Here is a 17,625-nt window from a genome sequence, read left to right on the forward strand (position 1 = left end):
AGGGACCGAGATTCCCGAAGGCTTCCAGTTATTGATCACGAGCAGTCTAAAGAGCGAGAAGGGGGGGGGGGGGGGGGTAAAATTACATCCGACATCACAGCCACGGCTTACCCTTTGTTGCGCCTCCACAGGGTCACTCTACTCATCTCGGAAATATCTCCAGGAGAAAGAAAAAAAAAAAACTTTCCACGCACGCCAAGTCCTTCTCGTTTCTTTCATCGTGTTACATGCCTTTCTCTCTCATATATATATATCTTTTTTTGGCGTTTTATCAGTTAACAATGCACTCATATGGATTCTAGGCACCTTTCCCCCCCCCCCCCCCACACGCCACCCCCCCCCCCCCCCCCTTAAGAAATAAAAGCCAATGCATCTATCAGATGACTCCCCCTCGTGCACAAGTTTATTCCTGTCCCTGTGTGATGAACGCAGCGGGCAAAACGTCGAGCAGCTGCCCCACGGAAGGCTTCTCCATACGATGACGGCTAGTGGGCCAAGCCCAGATGCCCGCCACCAGCTGCTTAAACGCTGTTTCTCTATATTCGCGAAATTATATTTTTATCGTTAGAAGAGGAATATAAAGGAAGCAATAGAGGGTATCTTGTTTAAAAAGTTAAAAGAATCCAACGCAATTTTCGTTAGCTTTTTTGGCTCTCCTTTCGAACTCCATAAAACACTTTTTTTGTAAGTTTTCCGTTTTTTATTCAGGCAGTGATATTTATCGGGGTTCTTGGTTTCGTTTAGCGGAGCTTGAGTTCGTCTGCGCTGTTCATGCCTCCAGAGTTGGGACTCGTGTCCGGGTGTCTCCTCCCCTGGGTCAAAAAAATAAAATAAAAACACCACACATGCGGACACGCACACACACGCACAATCTCAAAACGCACACCGGTGGAGACGTACATAGTCGCACGGGAACACGCGGAAAACAAACGCACGCACGTGAACGTACAATCACACACACAGCAAGTGCGTGCACACAGAGATTTGCTACGTAGCACACATTGACACAGGCACGCACGCAGGTGCAATTGTGCGTAAGCCAAATCAGGCACAGTAACATATACCCACAAGCACACAATCATAGGAACACGCGATTATGCCCATTGTGGTTGTACTGGGAGACATTTATTGAGCATTGAATACTAACAGAAACAACGTGCACCATTTTGTCAGAAACAGAAGATGACAATTTTATTTTACAATCGGATTTCAGTAATTCGTGATGAACGGTGCATTCCATCTTGTACGGTTCTGCGTGTAACGCACGTGCAATCACGTACACACTCACGTACACGCGCGTGCATATGCGCCCGAGTCCATTGGGAAAACTGACCTCTCGCGGACCCCAGTGCAAAGGGGGGCTCAAGATTCCTAGCCATGCACACCCAATGGGCAATCCGAATCCATCTACCACTTCCCCCACCACATCGAATCAGCCTCGGACGTTACACTCAGAAGCGCTCCGTCGACGCCCGCATCCTCGACAAGTCCGTAACGGGCGCTCACTAACTGCACTTGCCATCAGCAGTTGAACCCCACTGGCAGCGGGGGGGGGGTGGGGGATGGGGATGCAGCACTGAGGGAGGGCCGAGAGGCCACGCCTGGCGGCGCCGACGCCGCCGCGTGTCGCCGAGAGCTCTATCTGACCTCCAGATCCTCGCGGTGCACCCTCTCCCGGTCCTCAAAGTCCCGCGCTCGCCTGCGAGCCTCCTCAAACGCCTGCTGGGCCAACAGGTCCTCCTGCTGCAAGCATGCGGACACACGCAAAGACAGAGATCCCCACCCCACCCATCACGTGGAGCCTTTAACAGACTGTTGGGGCAAGTGCTGTTATAGCGAGCAGCACCTATGAAGGCCGGCACGGCGCATGCGTGGGCGGGTGGCCAGCACCACGCACGGCCGCCTTTGTCTCCCCAATGCTGATGTTTACGCATCGCACCGTGTACTCATTTAACGCTGATTCGACCTAGGGGAGACCCAGGACCAGGTTCAAATAATCGTCACCGATGTTGGCTTTGAGTGAGAATCCAACTCGGGTCTCTGCCAGGGGGTTTCGAGCACAAAGACAGAGATCCCCCCCTGCCCAACCCCTGCCGCCCTTATAGCCTCCGCAGAACGTTGGGGGGCAAATAAATGTTGTTAGCGGGCCCCTATTAAGCCTTGTATGGCACACGAGGGAGTATTGTGGTGAGCAGAGTGCCCAGCCTCCTGTCTCCCTGGTGCTGATGTTTACACAATGCACCAGGTACTCATTTACATTGTACCAGGTACTCATTTCAGGCAAAGCCAACGCAGTAGAGGCCCAGGTACAGTCTCACTGCTCCGCTGTGCAAATGGCAAGAATGGAAACCAGGTTGCTGGGCGCAAGGCACCATGTGCTTAGCACCCTGCAAAAGCTCTCCACCAAAGAGCAGCCAAACGCAGAATGGCATTGATAATACAGGGTGCTTCAAAAACATGTTAACACTTCCGAGAATTTGCAACAACACCACGAGAAATGTGCCGGCTCCAGGCTCCGGAGACCACCTGGAGAAGATTCAAGCCACGCGTTGACAACGATGGCGAACAAGTTGAGAGATTCAGACTTTTTGAAGCTATTAACATTCATTTGTTATCATGTTGCAATGTATTATCCGTTATTTTTCATTTTAAAAAACGACAGTCCCATATAAGTGTTAAAGACAAATTTTGAACCACCCTCTTGCATCATGCATTACAATGCGTACAGCCACCCCCGGAGTTTGGAAATGCCGACATTGCGTTAGCGAACACAAACACGCCTCTCGATGCAATGTCCAGACAACCACCGACACGGCGGGAACAATAATTAGATTTTTTATGAAACTATTATCGTTTAAAAACGTCGCTTTAATGGTTGGCAGCAACGGTCACATCCCAGGCAGGCGGCGTCGGCGCACACAAAACATGAAACGGACAACCCACAAAATGCGCAAGGGATGCGCACATTCCGCGGGGCATTTTCTGTTGCTGTTCAGCTAACTTAGATCGAAAGAGGGGGGGCGGGAAATGGGGGGTCTTAGTATGTTGTTTCGCCTTTCGAAGGCAACGCCGCGCGTTGTGAGTACGGTCGCAGCCACCGGCGCGTGAGACAAAGTACAACGACGTTCAAGTCTCGCACGAACCCAACGCCTCTCCCCCCCCACTGTCTGCTGCACGGCATACAAAGCCCACGCAATGGGCGGATTGTTACCGCAGAGGGCGCTCTGACCACATCACGCTGCCATAAAGACACGAGAAGCAGTATTATAGAATCTTAACACGTGGTAGGCTTTCGCGACCAAAATCGTCCATAATACGGAGGGAGGGTTTTTTTTGTTAGATCGCGTAAATATATAAATGTGTCGTTAAACCCACCACCACCCGACACAGCCAATTAGTAAGGGTTGTCACGTAAACAAGAACGTGGCCAATTCGTCACTAGTACAGCACACCGGTGTGTTGGAGAGCCAAGCCACAACATTGGCAATCTGAGTACGACGTTTCGCCAGTAATTATAACTAGCTTCATCAGGCGACAGCCAGATTTGTGGAGAAGTCTTACTGTTTCGTTCCTTAAATAGAGGCGTTGATGTGATGACAACACTTGTACGCTCTTCTTTCGCCGGAGGGATCGGAGCCTCACCAAGTCTCACGAACTTTTTTTCAGGAGAGTCCTGCCAAGCCTACGCAAGTTGCGGACGATGGTTGCTACGTATAATCCCAACTGAGGTGCGATTCGTGTACGTATGGCTACGTGTGTACAAATGACATCTGTAAGCTTGGCAATAAGATGTGGGGGGGGGGGTAGGAAAAATGGTAGGCGTGTGTACATGCTAAATCCCCTTCCAAGGTAGAATAAAGTATTGGGGAATACCCTTTTAGCAAGGCTAGGAATGGCGCCCTGAAGGATTTGGTCGGGGGCAATTTTACAGCAATGAAAATTGCAGCGAGGCACATAAAGCTTTATTATCACACGATTTAACAGAATGGTTTGTTTGGGCTTTGATAGCTACTAAACACGTTCTCACGCAGCTGTCTGGTGCGACGCGTATAGAAGAGAACCATTTTATTACCGCGCTAAACGTGAACAGATTGTTCTTACAATGCCTTTCCCGCAGAATTGCAGAGTCGCACCCACAAACGCGCGGCGCAGCAAGTACGGTCATTACTGATGGTGGCAGGGTACACAAGCGGGTTGGCATGGCCAGCACCATGGCCAGTTGGCTATGTACGGTGCGAAGGAAATTAGACATAGTTCAACACGTCGGCTTTCGCGACCAATATCATCCATAATACAGGGTTTTTTGGGTTAGATTCCGTAAATATAAATGTGTTGTTAAACCCGCCACCACCCGACACAGCCAATTAGAAAGGTTTGTCACGAAAAACAGAACATGCCAAATCTGAGTACTCAGATTGTAAATGTTATGGATTTGCTCTCCAGCACACCGGTGTGCTGTACTAGTTACAAATTGGCGTGTTCTGTTTACGTGAGAAACCTTAATAACTGGCTGTGTGTCCTGTTTACGTGAGAAACCTTAATAACCTTAATAACTGGCTGTGTCAGGTGGTGGCGGGTTTAACGACACATTTATATCTACGCGATCTAACCCAAAAAAACCTGTGTTATGGATGTGTAACACACACACACAACACTCGGCAGCCACTTTCGTCAGCAATTTAACCCGGGTCATCATAATTGTAACGCAGTGCGCAAAGCACTCTGACACCACTCGCTGCAATGCACAGCGCGCGCACAAAACAAAAACGTACACACAGACTGCAGGGCAAGACTTGTATAGTAACGGACACCAGCACGAACACACACGCAGATATGCAGCCACACCCACACGTGGGTGCGTGCCCACGTCCACTTGCTCACCCTCACTCACGCAGCCGGTCTGCCTCCCAACAGCGACTTGTCTCAATGAACTCTCAGCTGGTTACGCAGTCCACGTGTTTATTTTGACCGTCATCCGTGTTCGGCGGAGAAGTTTGTACCTCGGAGTCAGGCTAAGGTATCGTTTGTGCGAAATAGCGGTCCGCGATGAAGATTGATCCATGTATACTGCCCACTGACTCACTGGTGCTGCCCCGACTGCCGCGGCTGCCCCCGCAGCTCGTCATCAGCATCGTCGTCGCTGTTGACGACGGGCCCTGGTTGCTTCATCTTGGGCTGTGCTGCAGCACCGCTCTCTCTCCTCGGCCCCCGCGTTACCCTGCCCTGTCTCCACCCCCCACCATCCCCATTGCCCCTTCTCTACCGAATGTGATTTTTTGTGTTAATTTTTGTAAAAGCATTTTGAGATGCGAGGTGCGTTGACAAATTGTGGAATTTGTCGTATTCAGACGAGGACACGGCAGAATGTAAGACTTAAAACAGCGGGGACCAACTCACAACACACATCGAAATCACACACGTGCCACATGTCATATCCACATGCTTTTCAGATTTTTATTTTTTGAGGTTCCACATGAATAATAAACGTCTATTTTTTTTCTCATAATTTTTGCACCTCTCTACTGCGAATATTTAAGAAACGCATGACGAGTAAACCAACAATTGTATGACTAAAAAAAAAGTATGTAAATCATAATTACAGCCGTGTATCGTAATAATTCCAATTTAGTTAAAAAATAAAAGAAAGCAAAGAAAATGGGACGGCTCAAAAGTGCACGAATGGTGCATCGGGAGATGCATACTTGGAATTTACGCTTAAAGCGATAAAAAGAGGAACACATGGATCACAGAACAAATGCAAATCAAAGATTTCATATCGACTGTTGATGAGAGTAAGCGGGCCTGGGCAGGATACATCACGAGAAGGGATAATAGCCAATGGACAGCAACATGGTATGACCCCCAAAATAAAGTATGCACCCAAGAGGAGGACTCTCACAGAGGAATGAGATGGATTTCTGATGGCATGGGGTGGACTTTAGCCAGCAGTAGACAGTGGTTGATGATAATACAGGTTATTGTAGTAAAGGCCATAAAAAATATAACATTTATAAGAACAATAACAACCCTCGCACACTTTTAAGAGTATTCATACACACAAAAGGCGACTTCTAAACAGCCGATGGTACGATTGTGACCATAGCATTGGTCCTCCCATCATGCCTTGCATGTCACGTGACATCGCCCATACTTGCGCGTGTGTATTGCGCGCAGCCTCGCTTTTAGGCCACCAACTGAAACAAGAGTCAAAATTGTCATTATTTTTAGACAGCAGCAGGACAATGCAACAACTGTATGCCGGTTTCATCTCAGGAATCATCAGCAAAGCCCCTCGCCTTCGTATCTGCATTAGCCCGCGATGAAAAATAATAACAAAATCAAGGCCGCCTCTTCGACTCGAGCACGGCAATAGACGGCGCAGCCATTCCTCCCAGAATGCTTCATGACAGACGCTGGGAAAAATGTCGCCGCCACCAATCAAATTCCTCCAACACCTGCCCGTCAGCGACCGCCTGTTGCCTGTTTGCATCTAAAACCAAGCAAATTCCAGCGCTCTTGTTTACTTTTAGTCATGATAAGGTTTTGGCAGCTTGAGCGAGCGTGGAGAACGGCGGCACACACGGTCGTCGATCCGCGGGTCCAAGGTTTGCCAAATCACCAGGACCCCCCCCCACCTCCTCCCCCAATATCTAGGACGACAACTTTACCCGTGGCTACTGCAACAGCGGTTGTCTCATCTTCCGAGGGGACGTTATTCGCCGGTTGTTTACTGCGCTTTCGAAAATCAACCACAGCCGTGTAGGTTTCCACGGTTGTACCGAGTATAGCTCTCTGATGTGTTTTGTACTGCGTGTCGTTTGGCATGATGCCTGACGATTTCACTCATCGTGCTGGGAAGCTTCTTTAGGAACAGGAAGTTCTTCAGTTCAGGAACTTCTTAAGACAGTTCCCGAAGAAGTTTCCAGCACCTGGAGCGAAACGTTGGGACATCATGCCAAACACGACACAGAGCACAACCGGAAAACACATCATACTGTCCAGAAGTTGAATAATACTCAACAACAAGTGAGTGGCCAAACATCCCAACTGAGGAACCGTCGGAAAATAAGTCCTAAGATTCAGTGAAGATTTTCCGAATAACTAAATAACAATAATAGAGAAAACTAACGTTTTACTCAACTAGGGATCCTCTTTGTGAATGAAGCATCTGTGAGCAGCTTAGCAGGACCATTCCGCTTAGCCATGGTAAAGTAAAACAACCCACTGACATTCGTAAACAAGCGGTTAGAGGCCTAATGAAGTTAGGCTGTGCAAACATAATCAAACACTGCACTCCTTTCTAAAAATAGACATCACTAGGAGGCTCCACAAACTCACCCAACATGAACAAATTCAATGATACGACCCGTGTCTCTTTGTAAACAGCAGTATTTAACGGTAAAGATTATCAACTTGGGCAAATAATGGATAACCCAACACACAGCCAACTTCCTGTAAGCTAAAGAAAAGCCACTATTTATTTTGACCCAGGAGGGAAAAAAATTGCACGTTATACATAACACTGTATGCTGTGTGCTTTGAAACAAGCGTAATTCAAGTTTCACATCATAATTAATTATGCATTACTTTGAAAGGAATACTCAAACTTTTCCCTCCTCCTATAAACATGGCTTTGGCCCTAAATATTTAACAAACAAGCGCAAATCACTTAAAAGGACCTCATGGCCATGACGGTTTTAACTGCAGAATAAAGCCAAACCTGTAAATCCAGGACCCCCTCTGATCTCCCACAGGACCCTAGTCCCCTCTCCCAAGATCCAAGTCATAGAAATTCTGTACCAAATCAACAGCCAGGCTATGCACGTGAGACACCAAGGCTGGACTAAGAACACACGTGTGACTCAAAGAAGTGCATTCTCACCCCCCAGACCCCTGCCTGAGTGGTCACACCGTCTGTTGCCCTGAACACGTTCGTCTGAACTCGCTCTACAATACTACGTATCGAGTTCAATTCCTCTAGTTTGTTAGGTAAATCTATCACGCATTTAACGTATTTATTTTCGACATTGGTACTGCATCATTAATCAAATTCAACGTGTGACGATACAAATAAAAAGTTATTTTGTTGGCGTATTACCTCCGAACACATACGATATTTTCATCACATTGCATTTTTACGTTGCAAAATGCTGTTACCAACAACAAGTCGAACAAAAATGTTGCAGCTGTTTTTGAGCTTCTAAGCCAAAGGTAACCATTCAAAAATGTCAGACCCTTTGTCAATCTACAGCTGGATGAAGGCTTCGCCACAGGGGCCGTTCAACCAAACTTCACCACACTGGTGAGTGTGAGTTGGTGAGGTGGGGGACCCAAGACGTGGTTTCGCATACACATTCGCAACTCAGTGTCGACCATGTCGAAGAATCAAACTCACGTCTCAGGATTAATTGGACAGGGTGCTAACGGCTGCACCATGGCGCCAACCGAAGCTGTTACGAAAGTTACATCCTCACAAAGTTTGCCGGTTTGACGTATATTTAGGTCATCTCTGAAACGGCGGCTACGGATAAATAGCAAAACATAAAGTGAACCCGAACCAGGCAGGCCAACATGGAGAGGGCATAAAACATTTGTACCAAACAAACTCCATTAAAGCAGTCGATGCAAATCGCATTAGAGGCCCCCGGCTAATATGCTGAAGTGCTTTTTTATTATTTAATTTTCCCCGCTCGCGGTAAAAAGCACCCCCCCGGTCCCATCGATCGGCGGCCCCGGGCAACGTTCCTGAGCAGAGCGTGGTCGCTGCCCGGGTGCATGAATTAATTATAGCCGAGCCCGGCACTTGCTTGCGTGCGCCGTGCGAGGGAACGGGGAAGAGAGAGTCGAAGAGCACGGCGACACAACCGGGACAGAGCGCGCACGCCCGAACCCGCAGCAGGCTCCATCCGCGCACGGGGCCCGAGCGCGCCCGAGACGTCCAATCGGAAATTCGAATGGTCTCGATTGAAAACTCGCGTCTTTGGAACTGCATTTTGTGTTCACGGTTGTTGCATCTCCTCAGCGCCTACAATTCTGCACGGTTGGCCAAGTACGGTGCGAAAGAAGTTCAACGTACATACACACAATGGTCGATTTGGGGAGAAGGCAATCGTTGTTTGAAAGCCACTCGAAGGGCAATGGCAGGAACGGCACAAAATTAAAACACAATTACAGTCAGATTTAAGAAGTATACTCGGTGTAGAAAACAATATAGTACAATGTAAATATGAACCCTCATTTACAAGCAGTGGTCAGTCATCTGAATGCGGGGCCCTTACAAAAAAAATGTGGACTCATTGAGGTTTACCTACATAACCAGAGGGCATTGTTATTGCTTTTAATACGTTAAAGCAATATTAAATTTAATTAAAAATGGCCAATTTGCTATCCACAGCTGCTTTTCGATGTTTAGAGTATTATTCGCACGTATGTTGGACATTGTTTATGTTTCCGTTGCCTCGGCACAAAGGAACAAACAGCTGTTCCGTAGCTCGCTACCTATACACCCGTTACAGGCGGTAGAGCAACACATCATAAAGCTGGGGAACGGCCCTGGACGATAACACCGCAGGACTCCTGGTTTCTCCTCGTAGCGCATACCCACGACCGTGCCTCCAACCTCAAAGACGATCGCTTCGTTCAATATTTTTCATCACATTAAAAAGATCTAAGCATGTACTGTACACAATAGCTCATGTGCCAGAGTATAACTTCGCACACTGTATACGTTGTTTTTTTATTCAAATGGTGACCAAACTGAGATCAATACATTTTCTATGAATGAACGCCTGGTAACAGTTTCATGGAAGCTGGGGTTTGAACCCAGGTTTGTTAATGGCGCTGGCCCAGTGATCTGACGCCAGGCATTACGAGCCCCTGAAGCCACCAGCCACCTCTGTGTTCGGTTTTGTTTTGTTTTAGGTCACTACATCTGTGAGGCTGCCGAAATTGCAAGATGCCCACCTTCTGTCCCCATGGCCCATTGGGCCTCCAACATTGTGCCTGACGGCCCACTGACCCAAGTAACCACTTGCTCGTTCTATTCATTTAGCCACTCTCCCACCCACTCATTCACGCATCCATCAACCCAGTCAACTCATCAGTCCACTAACCTAACTACTTTCTCACTCACCCACCCACAATAAATACAAAAGATCCCCCGTAGAGCCTAAACAGACTATTGGGGCAAGTGCTGTTAGCGAGCATCTGAGGGACGGCACAGCACGCGAGAGGGTGGGTGGCCAACACCACGCCCGGCCGCCTTTGTCTCCCCAGTGGTGGTGTTTACCCATTAAACCAGGTACTCATTTGAGGCTGGGTCGACCCCAAGGAAGGCCCATGACCGGTTCAGATAATCGTCACTGAGTATTGGCCGTGAGCGGGAATCGAACTCGGGTGACCGGGTTCATAGCGCAGAGCGCTAACCGCTCCCCACTCACCCACGCATCCATCCACCCACCCAATAACTGGCTAACTCACCCGCCCAGTGTTTCAGTAACGCGCTCCGGCGCCGTGCCGGGACACGCCGCACCGTCATGTCGTGACGCAGCCCATGCCACCAACAAAAGCGAACGGGAGACGGACCACCTGGCGCTATCCCAGAAGTTTGCAGGCGCTCAGAGCGACACACACAATGGCTCGCTCCTCCTTTTTATTGCCTCTCACTCACTTACTACCCCCCCACCTCTCCCACGACGGTACAAACTTTGTTCGAGAGAAAAAAGTGCATTGATTTACGCATATTTCTTATTATACACGAGGAGTGGTACATGCCACGGTTATATCTGCCAGTCAATGGTAACGGTCATTTGGGTTTCCGTTAATATGCAGGAGAAATTATTAAACTTGTTTGAATCCAAACCGCTCTGTTTCTACGCGAATACGTTGAACAACTTTCATGTTCTCCGAGAAAGAATGACGTACCTTTAGGAGGCACGACCGGCCTTGTGTGCATTGATTAATGCGACGTTTGTACAATAACCTCACAGTTAGTAGAGCTGTCTGATTAAACGGAATCAGTAGCACATAAAACACTCCAACTTCAAACGTTCGTACTCGAATTGTAAATGTTGTGGGTTTACTCTCCAACACACCGGTGTGCTAAACTAGTAACGAATCGGCAAGTTTTGTTTACGTGACAAACTTTACCAATTGGCTGTGTAGGGTGGTGGCCGGTTTAACGACGCATTTATATTTACAAAATCTAACCCACAAAAAAACCCCATATTATGGATAACTTCAAACCTAATCAGCCTAAATGCATTCATTCGACAATATAAAGACGATGTAAAAATGATTAACCCATTCTAGATTTAAAGCTTTCGTGACTGCAAGGATCCATACTCTTTGGTTCTATTCGGTAAAGTCACGTAGGTAAAAAATAAAACAACAAAAATCACGACGTTTCGGTCACAACACAAGCGGCCTTCATCAGGTGAAGGGACCAGGCTGTCTCGAGGACAGCGCTGGAGTGAAACACAGCCACGCTCAGACCGCGACCTTTAAGCTATGTGCGAGGAAACAAGGTGCCTTGACAAAGGAATTAGCATAAAAATTAGCATTTGATCAGGTAAACTCCCCCTCCCCCCCGCGCCAACCGGCTTGTTCACCCGCATGTACACCACCTCTACACCGTTCATCATGCTAAGTCGGCCAATCAAATGCTAATTTTTATGCTAATTCCTTTGTCAAGGCACCTTGTTTCCTCGCACACAGCTTAAAGGTCGCGGTCTGAGCGTGGCTGTGTTTCACTCCAGCGCTGTCCTCGAGACAGCCTGGTCCCTTCACCTGATGAAGGCCGCTTGTGTTGTGGCCGAAACGTCGTGATTTTTGTTTTATTTTTTACCTACGTGACTTTACCGAATAGAACCAAAGATTAACCCATTCTCGCACGTCGGATATATTTTTCGGACGGACAAATGCTTTTTTTATTCTTTCCGTGGATTTCCTTCTCCAAAATGTGTATCCGGATAAACTGCACTTACTTGAATAACTGTGTGAATTTGAAAGCTTGTGAAGTGTAACTTTTTTTAATGGACACACAAACATTCCCATCTTGTAGAGGTGCACATGCATAAAGCAGACACTAGGAGGCAGGGTTTGTAGGTTACATCTATCGTTTCCGGTACAGGATTCCCTCATTAATTCTAGATTTGAAGCTTTCGTGACTGCAAGGATCCATACTATTTGGTTCTATTCGGTAAAGTCACGTAGCTAAAAAATAACAATCTTAAAGGACGCGACCTGGGCTTGGCTGTTTTCACTCCAACGCTGTCCTCATGACAGCACAGTCCCTTCACCTGATGAAGGCCACTTGTGTTGTGGCCGAAACGTCTTGATTTTTGTTATTTTATTTTTTACCTACGTGACTTTACCGAATAGAACCAAAGAGTATTCCCTCATTACTCGCGAGGGAGACGCTCGCGGAAATACTCGCGAATAGCGAAATTCGCGAAAAATCTTCTTTCATATCCATAAATAGCAGCGGATTAAAGATGTCATTTTAGATTTGTTATCCACTCAATTGTCTGTTCAGAAACCGAGTGAATCTTGTCTGTTCCTCCTTCAAAGGAGTGAAACAGCAGCGAAGGAGTGTTTACCACGTAGTCGATGGTTTTGGGATTCGTGGCCGCACTTGCAGGCCCCTGAATCTTTGACGCGTATCGGCCATGCCCGGTCCAAGATTCGGTTCATGGTCGACCATTGGCGGCGTGGAAGGTGGAAACCACGAACATTGATCTTTTTAATTAATTACCTTAAATGAATACACAAATTAGCTATTAAATACATCAAAATTATCACAACACGAAAATGGTGACAATAAACAAAGTAACTAAAATAAATATATATAAAGTATTAAATAATAGTTTTGAAATTAACTTACCTTAAATTATGACGCTACTTCCCAGTAGCATCATGATGCTACGCAGTAGCACCATCATCACTTTGTCTCATCACTTTCTCGTATCACATTCTCTCTCATCACTTTATTTCTTTCTCTCTCTCTCTGCGGTCGTGCAGCGTTTCAGATGCGACTTGTGGAGAACCAAAATCAAATCGCGGATAGCAAGTTCGTGCATAACGTGGGAATACTGTACACGCCCATCGGATGTGCTTAGAGGAGCCTATAGGCAGCAGAAGAGCAAGTAGGTTACTCCCCGACTTGCACAGCGCTCGCGCGTTACCCCCCCCCCTTCATATTCGCGTGTTTACTCTGAGATCGTCCGATTGCCTCCCGCGCGGTGACGAACACGGTACGGTGAACCGGTAAACATGCCACGATGGGCCACCCTGAAAACGAGTCCTTAGCTTCCACAAGGTTTCTCTGGAAAACAAAATTATTTAACACATCTCTTGTTCTTTTAATGACATAATTTGCTCTTCATTGAAAGCGTGTGGTTGTTTTTTTTCCGTATCATGTTTACTTGTAGGTCCCATTAGGATGATAACAACACAGAGTCGATTCATCAAAATGTAGCCAGCCCACTGCATCAGAGGCAAAAACTCACAATACAATGGGAACTTGTTATGGCATAATAATATACGCACAGTTGCACAAATGGCCAGCATGCAACCCATGTCATTAAGTTCATATAATAGCTGGGCGGTGGTGGTGCACGACTGTAATAAAGCACTGCAAAGGAGAGGGTTGGTGGATCGCAGCGCAAATGTTGCAGAACTTCCTTCTCATGAGCATCGATGTCTGGCAAAAATGTGGAATCCGCTTGTTCTATCTCTATGGGATACAGTGTTTCCCCCTCGCACGTGTGGATTTTCTCCGGATGCTCCGGTCTCCTCCCACGTGTGAATGCTCATTAATTGGCTGATAACACATTAATATATATAGAGGACCACAGAGCTTGGGCAATTGTTGGTGCCGGCTCATTGCGTGGATGCCTTCCCGCTTTTCGGTGGTTCCTCGCGCCTCTGAGTCACACTCTCTCTCTACTTGAGTGAGCGAATACTGTGCGGCACGTTGCAATTTGATATTATATATGATAACAATGAAAATTATTGTACAATAAATGCATTTGTCGAATCACTGCTGCATGAAGGCATCCCCACGTCCCTTGCAGGTCGTGGGGGGTTATTTGGCCGTACTCTACCATGATGTTAGCCATGGCCAGGAATCAAACTCAGATCACAGGATTGATAGCACACTTTGCTAACCATTGCATCAGCACTTCCTCCTGAACCGCTCCCCCCCCCCCCCTCGTATGAAGCTACGTGTCAAGCAGCATCAATTCCTACAAGGGACGAAACTTTGCCAATTGCATTGGATTCTTGATGGGGGGCGGTAATTGCAGCTACACAGATTTCCCTGCTACAATTACACCCTTCACTCACTGGTGTCAATTGCCAACGCTTCATCAATTATTAACAGGGCTTATATGCTAATGCATTTCAGCAAAGTTTATACTTTACTAAGCTTTAATCAATGCGACTCTTCACAAAAGGCTGAAAAGGATAGTTTGAACACTTAGAACGTTACAGGGGGACATCGCATCGGCCAAATTTGTGAGACGTTTAACTTCGTAACAGCTCTCCGGTGTTTCCCGTTTGGACCGCGTGGTTGTTCGGCACGACGTCCGACGTTTCGCTCCGCGAGGTTGAAGCTCCTTAAGGAAGCTCGTTCAACAGTTGAAGAACCTCCCAACACGTGGAGCAAAACGTCAGACACCATACCAAGCAGGATGCACCGCAACACGACAACACATCTGAGAGCTACACAGTCCAAGCGCAAACACCCATGCAGCAGAATATTTATAACGTTAACAATGATATCCAAAACAGGATGAACCCTTCTGTTTCTCGCTGGGCACGGTCGTGTAGACCAACAGTGCAGTATAAGCCAGCGCTTCGGTCGCAACAGTTGGTTGGATAATGTGGATTTGTGGATCTCATGAAGCTGCTGAGCTGTGGGGCGAGAGGCTGGCAGCAGAGCAAAAGGATTTGTGAATCTGTCTTGTTCGGACCCTTGAAGTGGTAGACCTCTAACGTGCAAACACACTCCTTGAAATATAAGATGATAAACATTCCAACTGCAGGATCATCTTGATCGAGCAACTGGGACTTGTTGAAAACTCACTGGATACATAAATATGAAAATAAATTACACGTGTTTTTTGCATATTTCGTAAAGTTTTGCTTTCATTCAGATTTAACTTCCAGCCCAGCATAACCACTAAACTCTTTTTTTTAAATCCACTTTAGCACATCCCACGGTAATTAAATTGTCCATTTACAAACACCTCCAATTTTAACAGCAGCAGAATATCCTTTTGAAAAGAACGCCACAGATCAATCCGGCTCGAGTCCGTTCGGCACGCAAAGGGCTGCACGGATTTGCACAAATGCCTTTTAATTCTATCGGCATGCACACAGGGCCCCTCCCACTGTAAAGTGAGCTTCGGCGGGGCTGTGCATGTGTGCGTGCGTGGGGAGCGGTAGTGTAGCGGTTAGCGCGCTGCGCTATGAAGCCGGCGACCCAAGTTCGACACCAGTGACGATTATCTGAACCGGTCCCGGGCCTCCCCGCGGTCGACTTGGTCTCAAATGAGGTGTGTAAACATCGCCACTGGGGAGACAAAGGCGGTCGGGGCGTGGTGCTGGCCACCCACCCCCTCGTGTACCGTTCTGGCCTTCATAGGTGCTGCTCGCTAACAGCACTTGCCCCTACAATCTGTTAAGACTATATATTAGGGATATTTTTGTGCGTGTGTGTGCATGTAGTGCAGTGGTTTGTAAACATCGCCACTGGAGAGACAAAGGCGGCCGGGGCCCGGTGCTGGCCACCCCACCCCCTCGTGTGCCGTTCTGGCCTTCATAGGTGCGACTCGCTAACAGCAATTGCCCCAACAGTCTGTTAAGGCTAAACGGGAGATCTTTGTCTTCTGTGTGCGTGCGTGAGCACGTGTGCGCCGAATGCATTTTGTTGGCACCGACGGCAGGACTGACGCCTTTGCCTGCGGCACAGCGACTTGGCGCTGTCAAACATGGACACGCAGGCACGCACGTACTTCTTGTTTGCTCATCGCAGTGTCAACCGTCGAGAGAGAGAGAGAGAAGGGGAGCGAATCGAGCGGGGGAGCGATCGAGCGCACCTCTGCCGTGACGCTGTGGGCTGCCGGTCCGTTTCTCCAAACGGAAAAGCATCTAACCGCGCCCTATTCATTAAGGACGGTTCAACGTTGCGCCAATCGATTTGTTGAATTAATCGTTCACAAGAGGTAACTGTGAACGTGGTGCAAACTGCGATTTTTTTTCTTGTTTTATTTTTCGACTGGTTTTTTTTGGTTGTTTACACTCCGGCACGCTCGCAACACGCGACGAAGCTGGCGACACAAGGCGGCGCGCAATTATTTTTTGCTCGGCGCTGAAATAGGCAGAAACATCACCAAACAAAAAAAATCCCGCTCACTCAAAAGCGGCCCCGCGTCCGTCCGAGTAGGGGGGGGGCCTCCGGGAGGCGATCGCAAATCAATGGGGGCCCGTAACCGATCCCCGCTGGTTTAGCGAGCAGCCGCGCGGGAACGCTACGTCGGCAGACCGGCTCGCACAAAAAAAAACGTAATCGCGGCCGCGAGTGTTTTTGCACAAAGGGAATCATTCTGGGCCGCTTGCAATTATGGCTCCGACGTCGATCTCATCCCTTGTACGACGTCTATCCATCGCCGCCACCGCTGCGGTGTTAAACTTCGAAAACCGTTTAATTTCTCGACGCGTTTGTTAAACAGCGCCACATTTAGGCGATACGTTGACATTTGGATTTACGTGGGGTGTAACTGCGACCGCGTCTCCAGATGCTCGGTAGAGACAGTGGGCATGTGTTTGTAGGATAGAGAAGCTGCCAGCCATAGGCAGAGGTTAAGAAAATTATTCTCATCAAAAGCCTCACATGGCTACCGTTATTAACTGTAGAGTTTTTCCACTCTTTGCAGTTTCTGGGTTTCAATAAAAAACATTGGAGGAAATCCACAACTTATTTTCACAACGGAATTGTGTCCTACGACCAGCATCGTCTGCCATGTCCAATGCATTTTGTGTACAGTAGTGTTCTAATCAGAACTGTATGAGACCGTCCGTAATTTCACCTTAAAAATGCAATGCATCCTAAAGTAATGTATTTGACAAGCTAAACGTTAACTTTCATCCTGCTCGCGAGTAGCATATATTTGATGTAAAACTCCTACCTTGGACAATATGGTGCATAAAGGAGGCAGTACAGCTATTATGATAATATCTAATAATGTATCATATTCCTCTGTATGCATCGACTTTCTCTGGTCATCCTCACAAATAAGCAACTCTCCAGAAATAAAAATGGCCAAATATGCCAAGTAGGACTCTACTGAAAATAAGTCTCGTTCTTACGATCGCTGGGTACACAGACGCACGTTTCCACGTACACTCACGCCCTACGTGCATATGCGGGTACATCAACCAGTGGGTCAGGATTTCCACTGCATGTTTGCCATGTTTAACAATAATAATAATAAATAAAAACAAATATAAATGGCTTTTCCACTGCGCAATTGCAGTTTCAGAATAATTTCCCCAGCACTAAAAAAAAAACACTGCCTCGGTGTTTCCAGTCCTCCCATTTGGGGCTCAGGACAAGAAAGG

At 47.5% G+C, this 17,625-nt stretch overlaps 1 protein-coding gene and 1 long non-coding RNA gene across 6 annotated transcripts in view; one reads left to right on the top strand and one right to left on the bottom strand.

Moving 5' to 3' along the window:
• Window positions 1-351: 351 nt before the first annotated feature.
• CBFB (core-binding factor subunit beta) overlaps window positions 352-17,625 on the bottom strand; it is a 70,911-nt gene continuing 53,637 nt past the window's right edge. For 2 of the 3 annotated variants that reach the window (XM_076069661.1, XM_032960601.2), the window contains 2 exons: window positions 1,648-1,743; window positions 352-812 (listed from right to left, as the gene is read on the bottom strand). In XM_076069661.1, coding sequence (XP_075925776.1) covers window positions 741-812; window positions 1,648-1,743 — 168 coding nt within the window. In that variant the 3' untranslated portion in view covers window positions 352-740. The remainder of the gene's footprint in view (window positions 813-1,647; window positions 1,744-17,625) is intronic. The other variant, XM_032960602.2, reaches the window with a different exon arrangement.
• Window positions 15,428-17,625, top strand: part of LOC116945920 (uncharacterized) — a 49,193-nt gene continuing 46,995 nt past the window's right edge. For all 3 annotated transcript variants that reach the window (XR_012945303.1, XR_004403393.2, XR_004403392.2), the window contains exon 1: window positions 15,428-15,560. This is a non-coding gene — a long non-coding RNA (uncharacterized LOC116945920). The remainder of the gene's footprint in view (window positions 15,561-17,625) is intronic.

The sequence above is a fragment of the Petromyzon marinus genome, chromosome 25, assembly GCF_048934315.1.
Source record: "Petromyzon marinus isolate PM22_M1 ecotype Great Lakes invasive population chromosome 25, UKy_Petmar_22M1.pri1.0, whole genome shotgun sequence".
Classification (NCBI taxonomy): domain Eukaryota; kingdom Metazoa; phylum Chordata; class Hyperoartia; order Petromyzontiformes; family Petromyzontidae; genus Petromyzon; species Petromyzon marinus.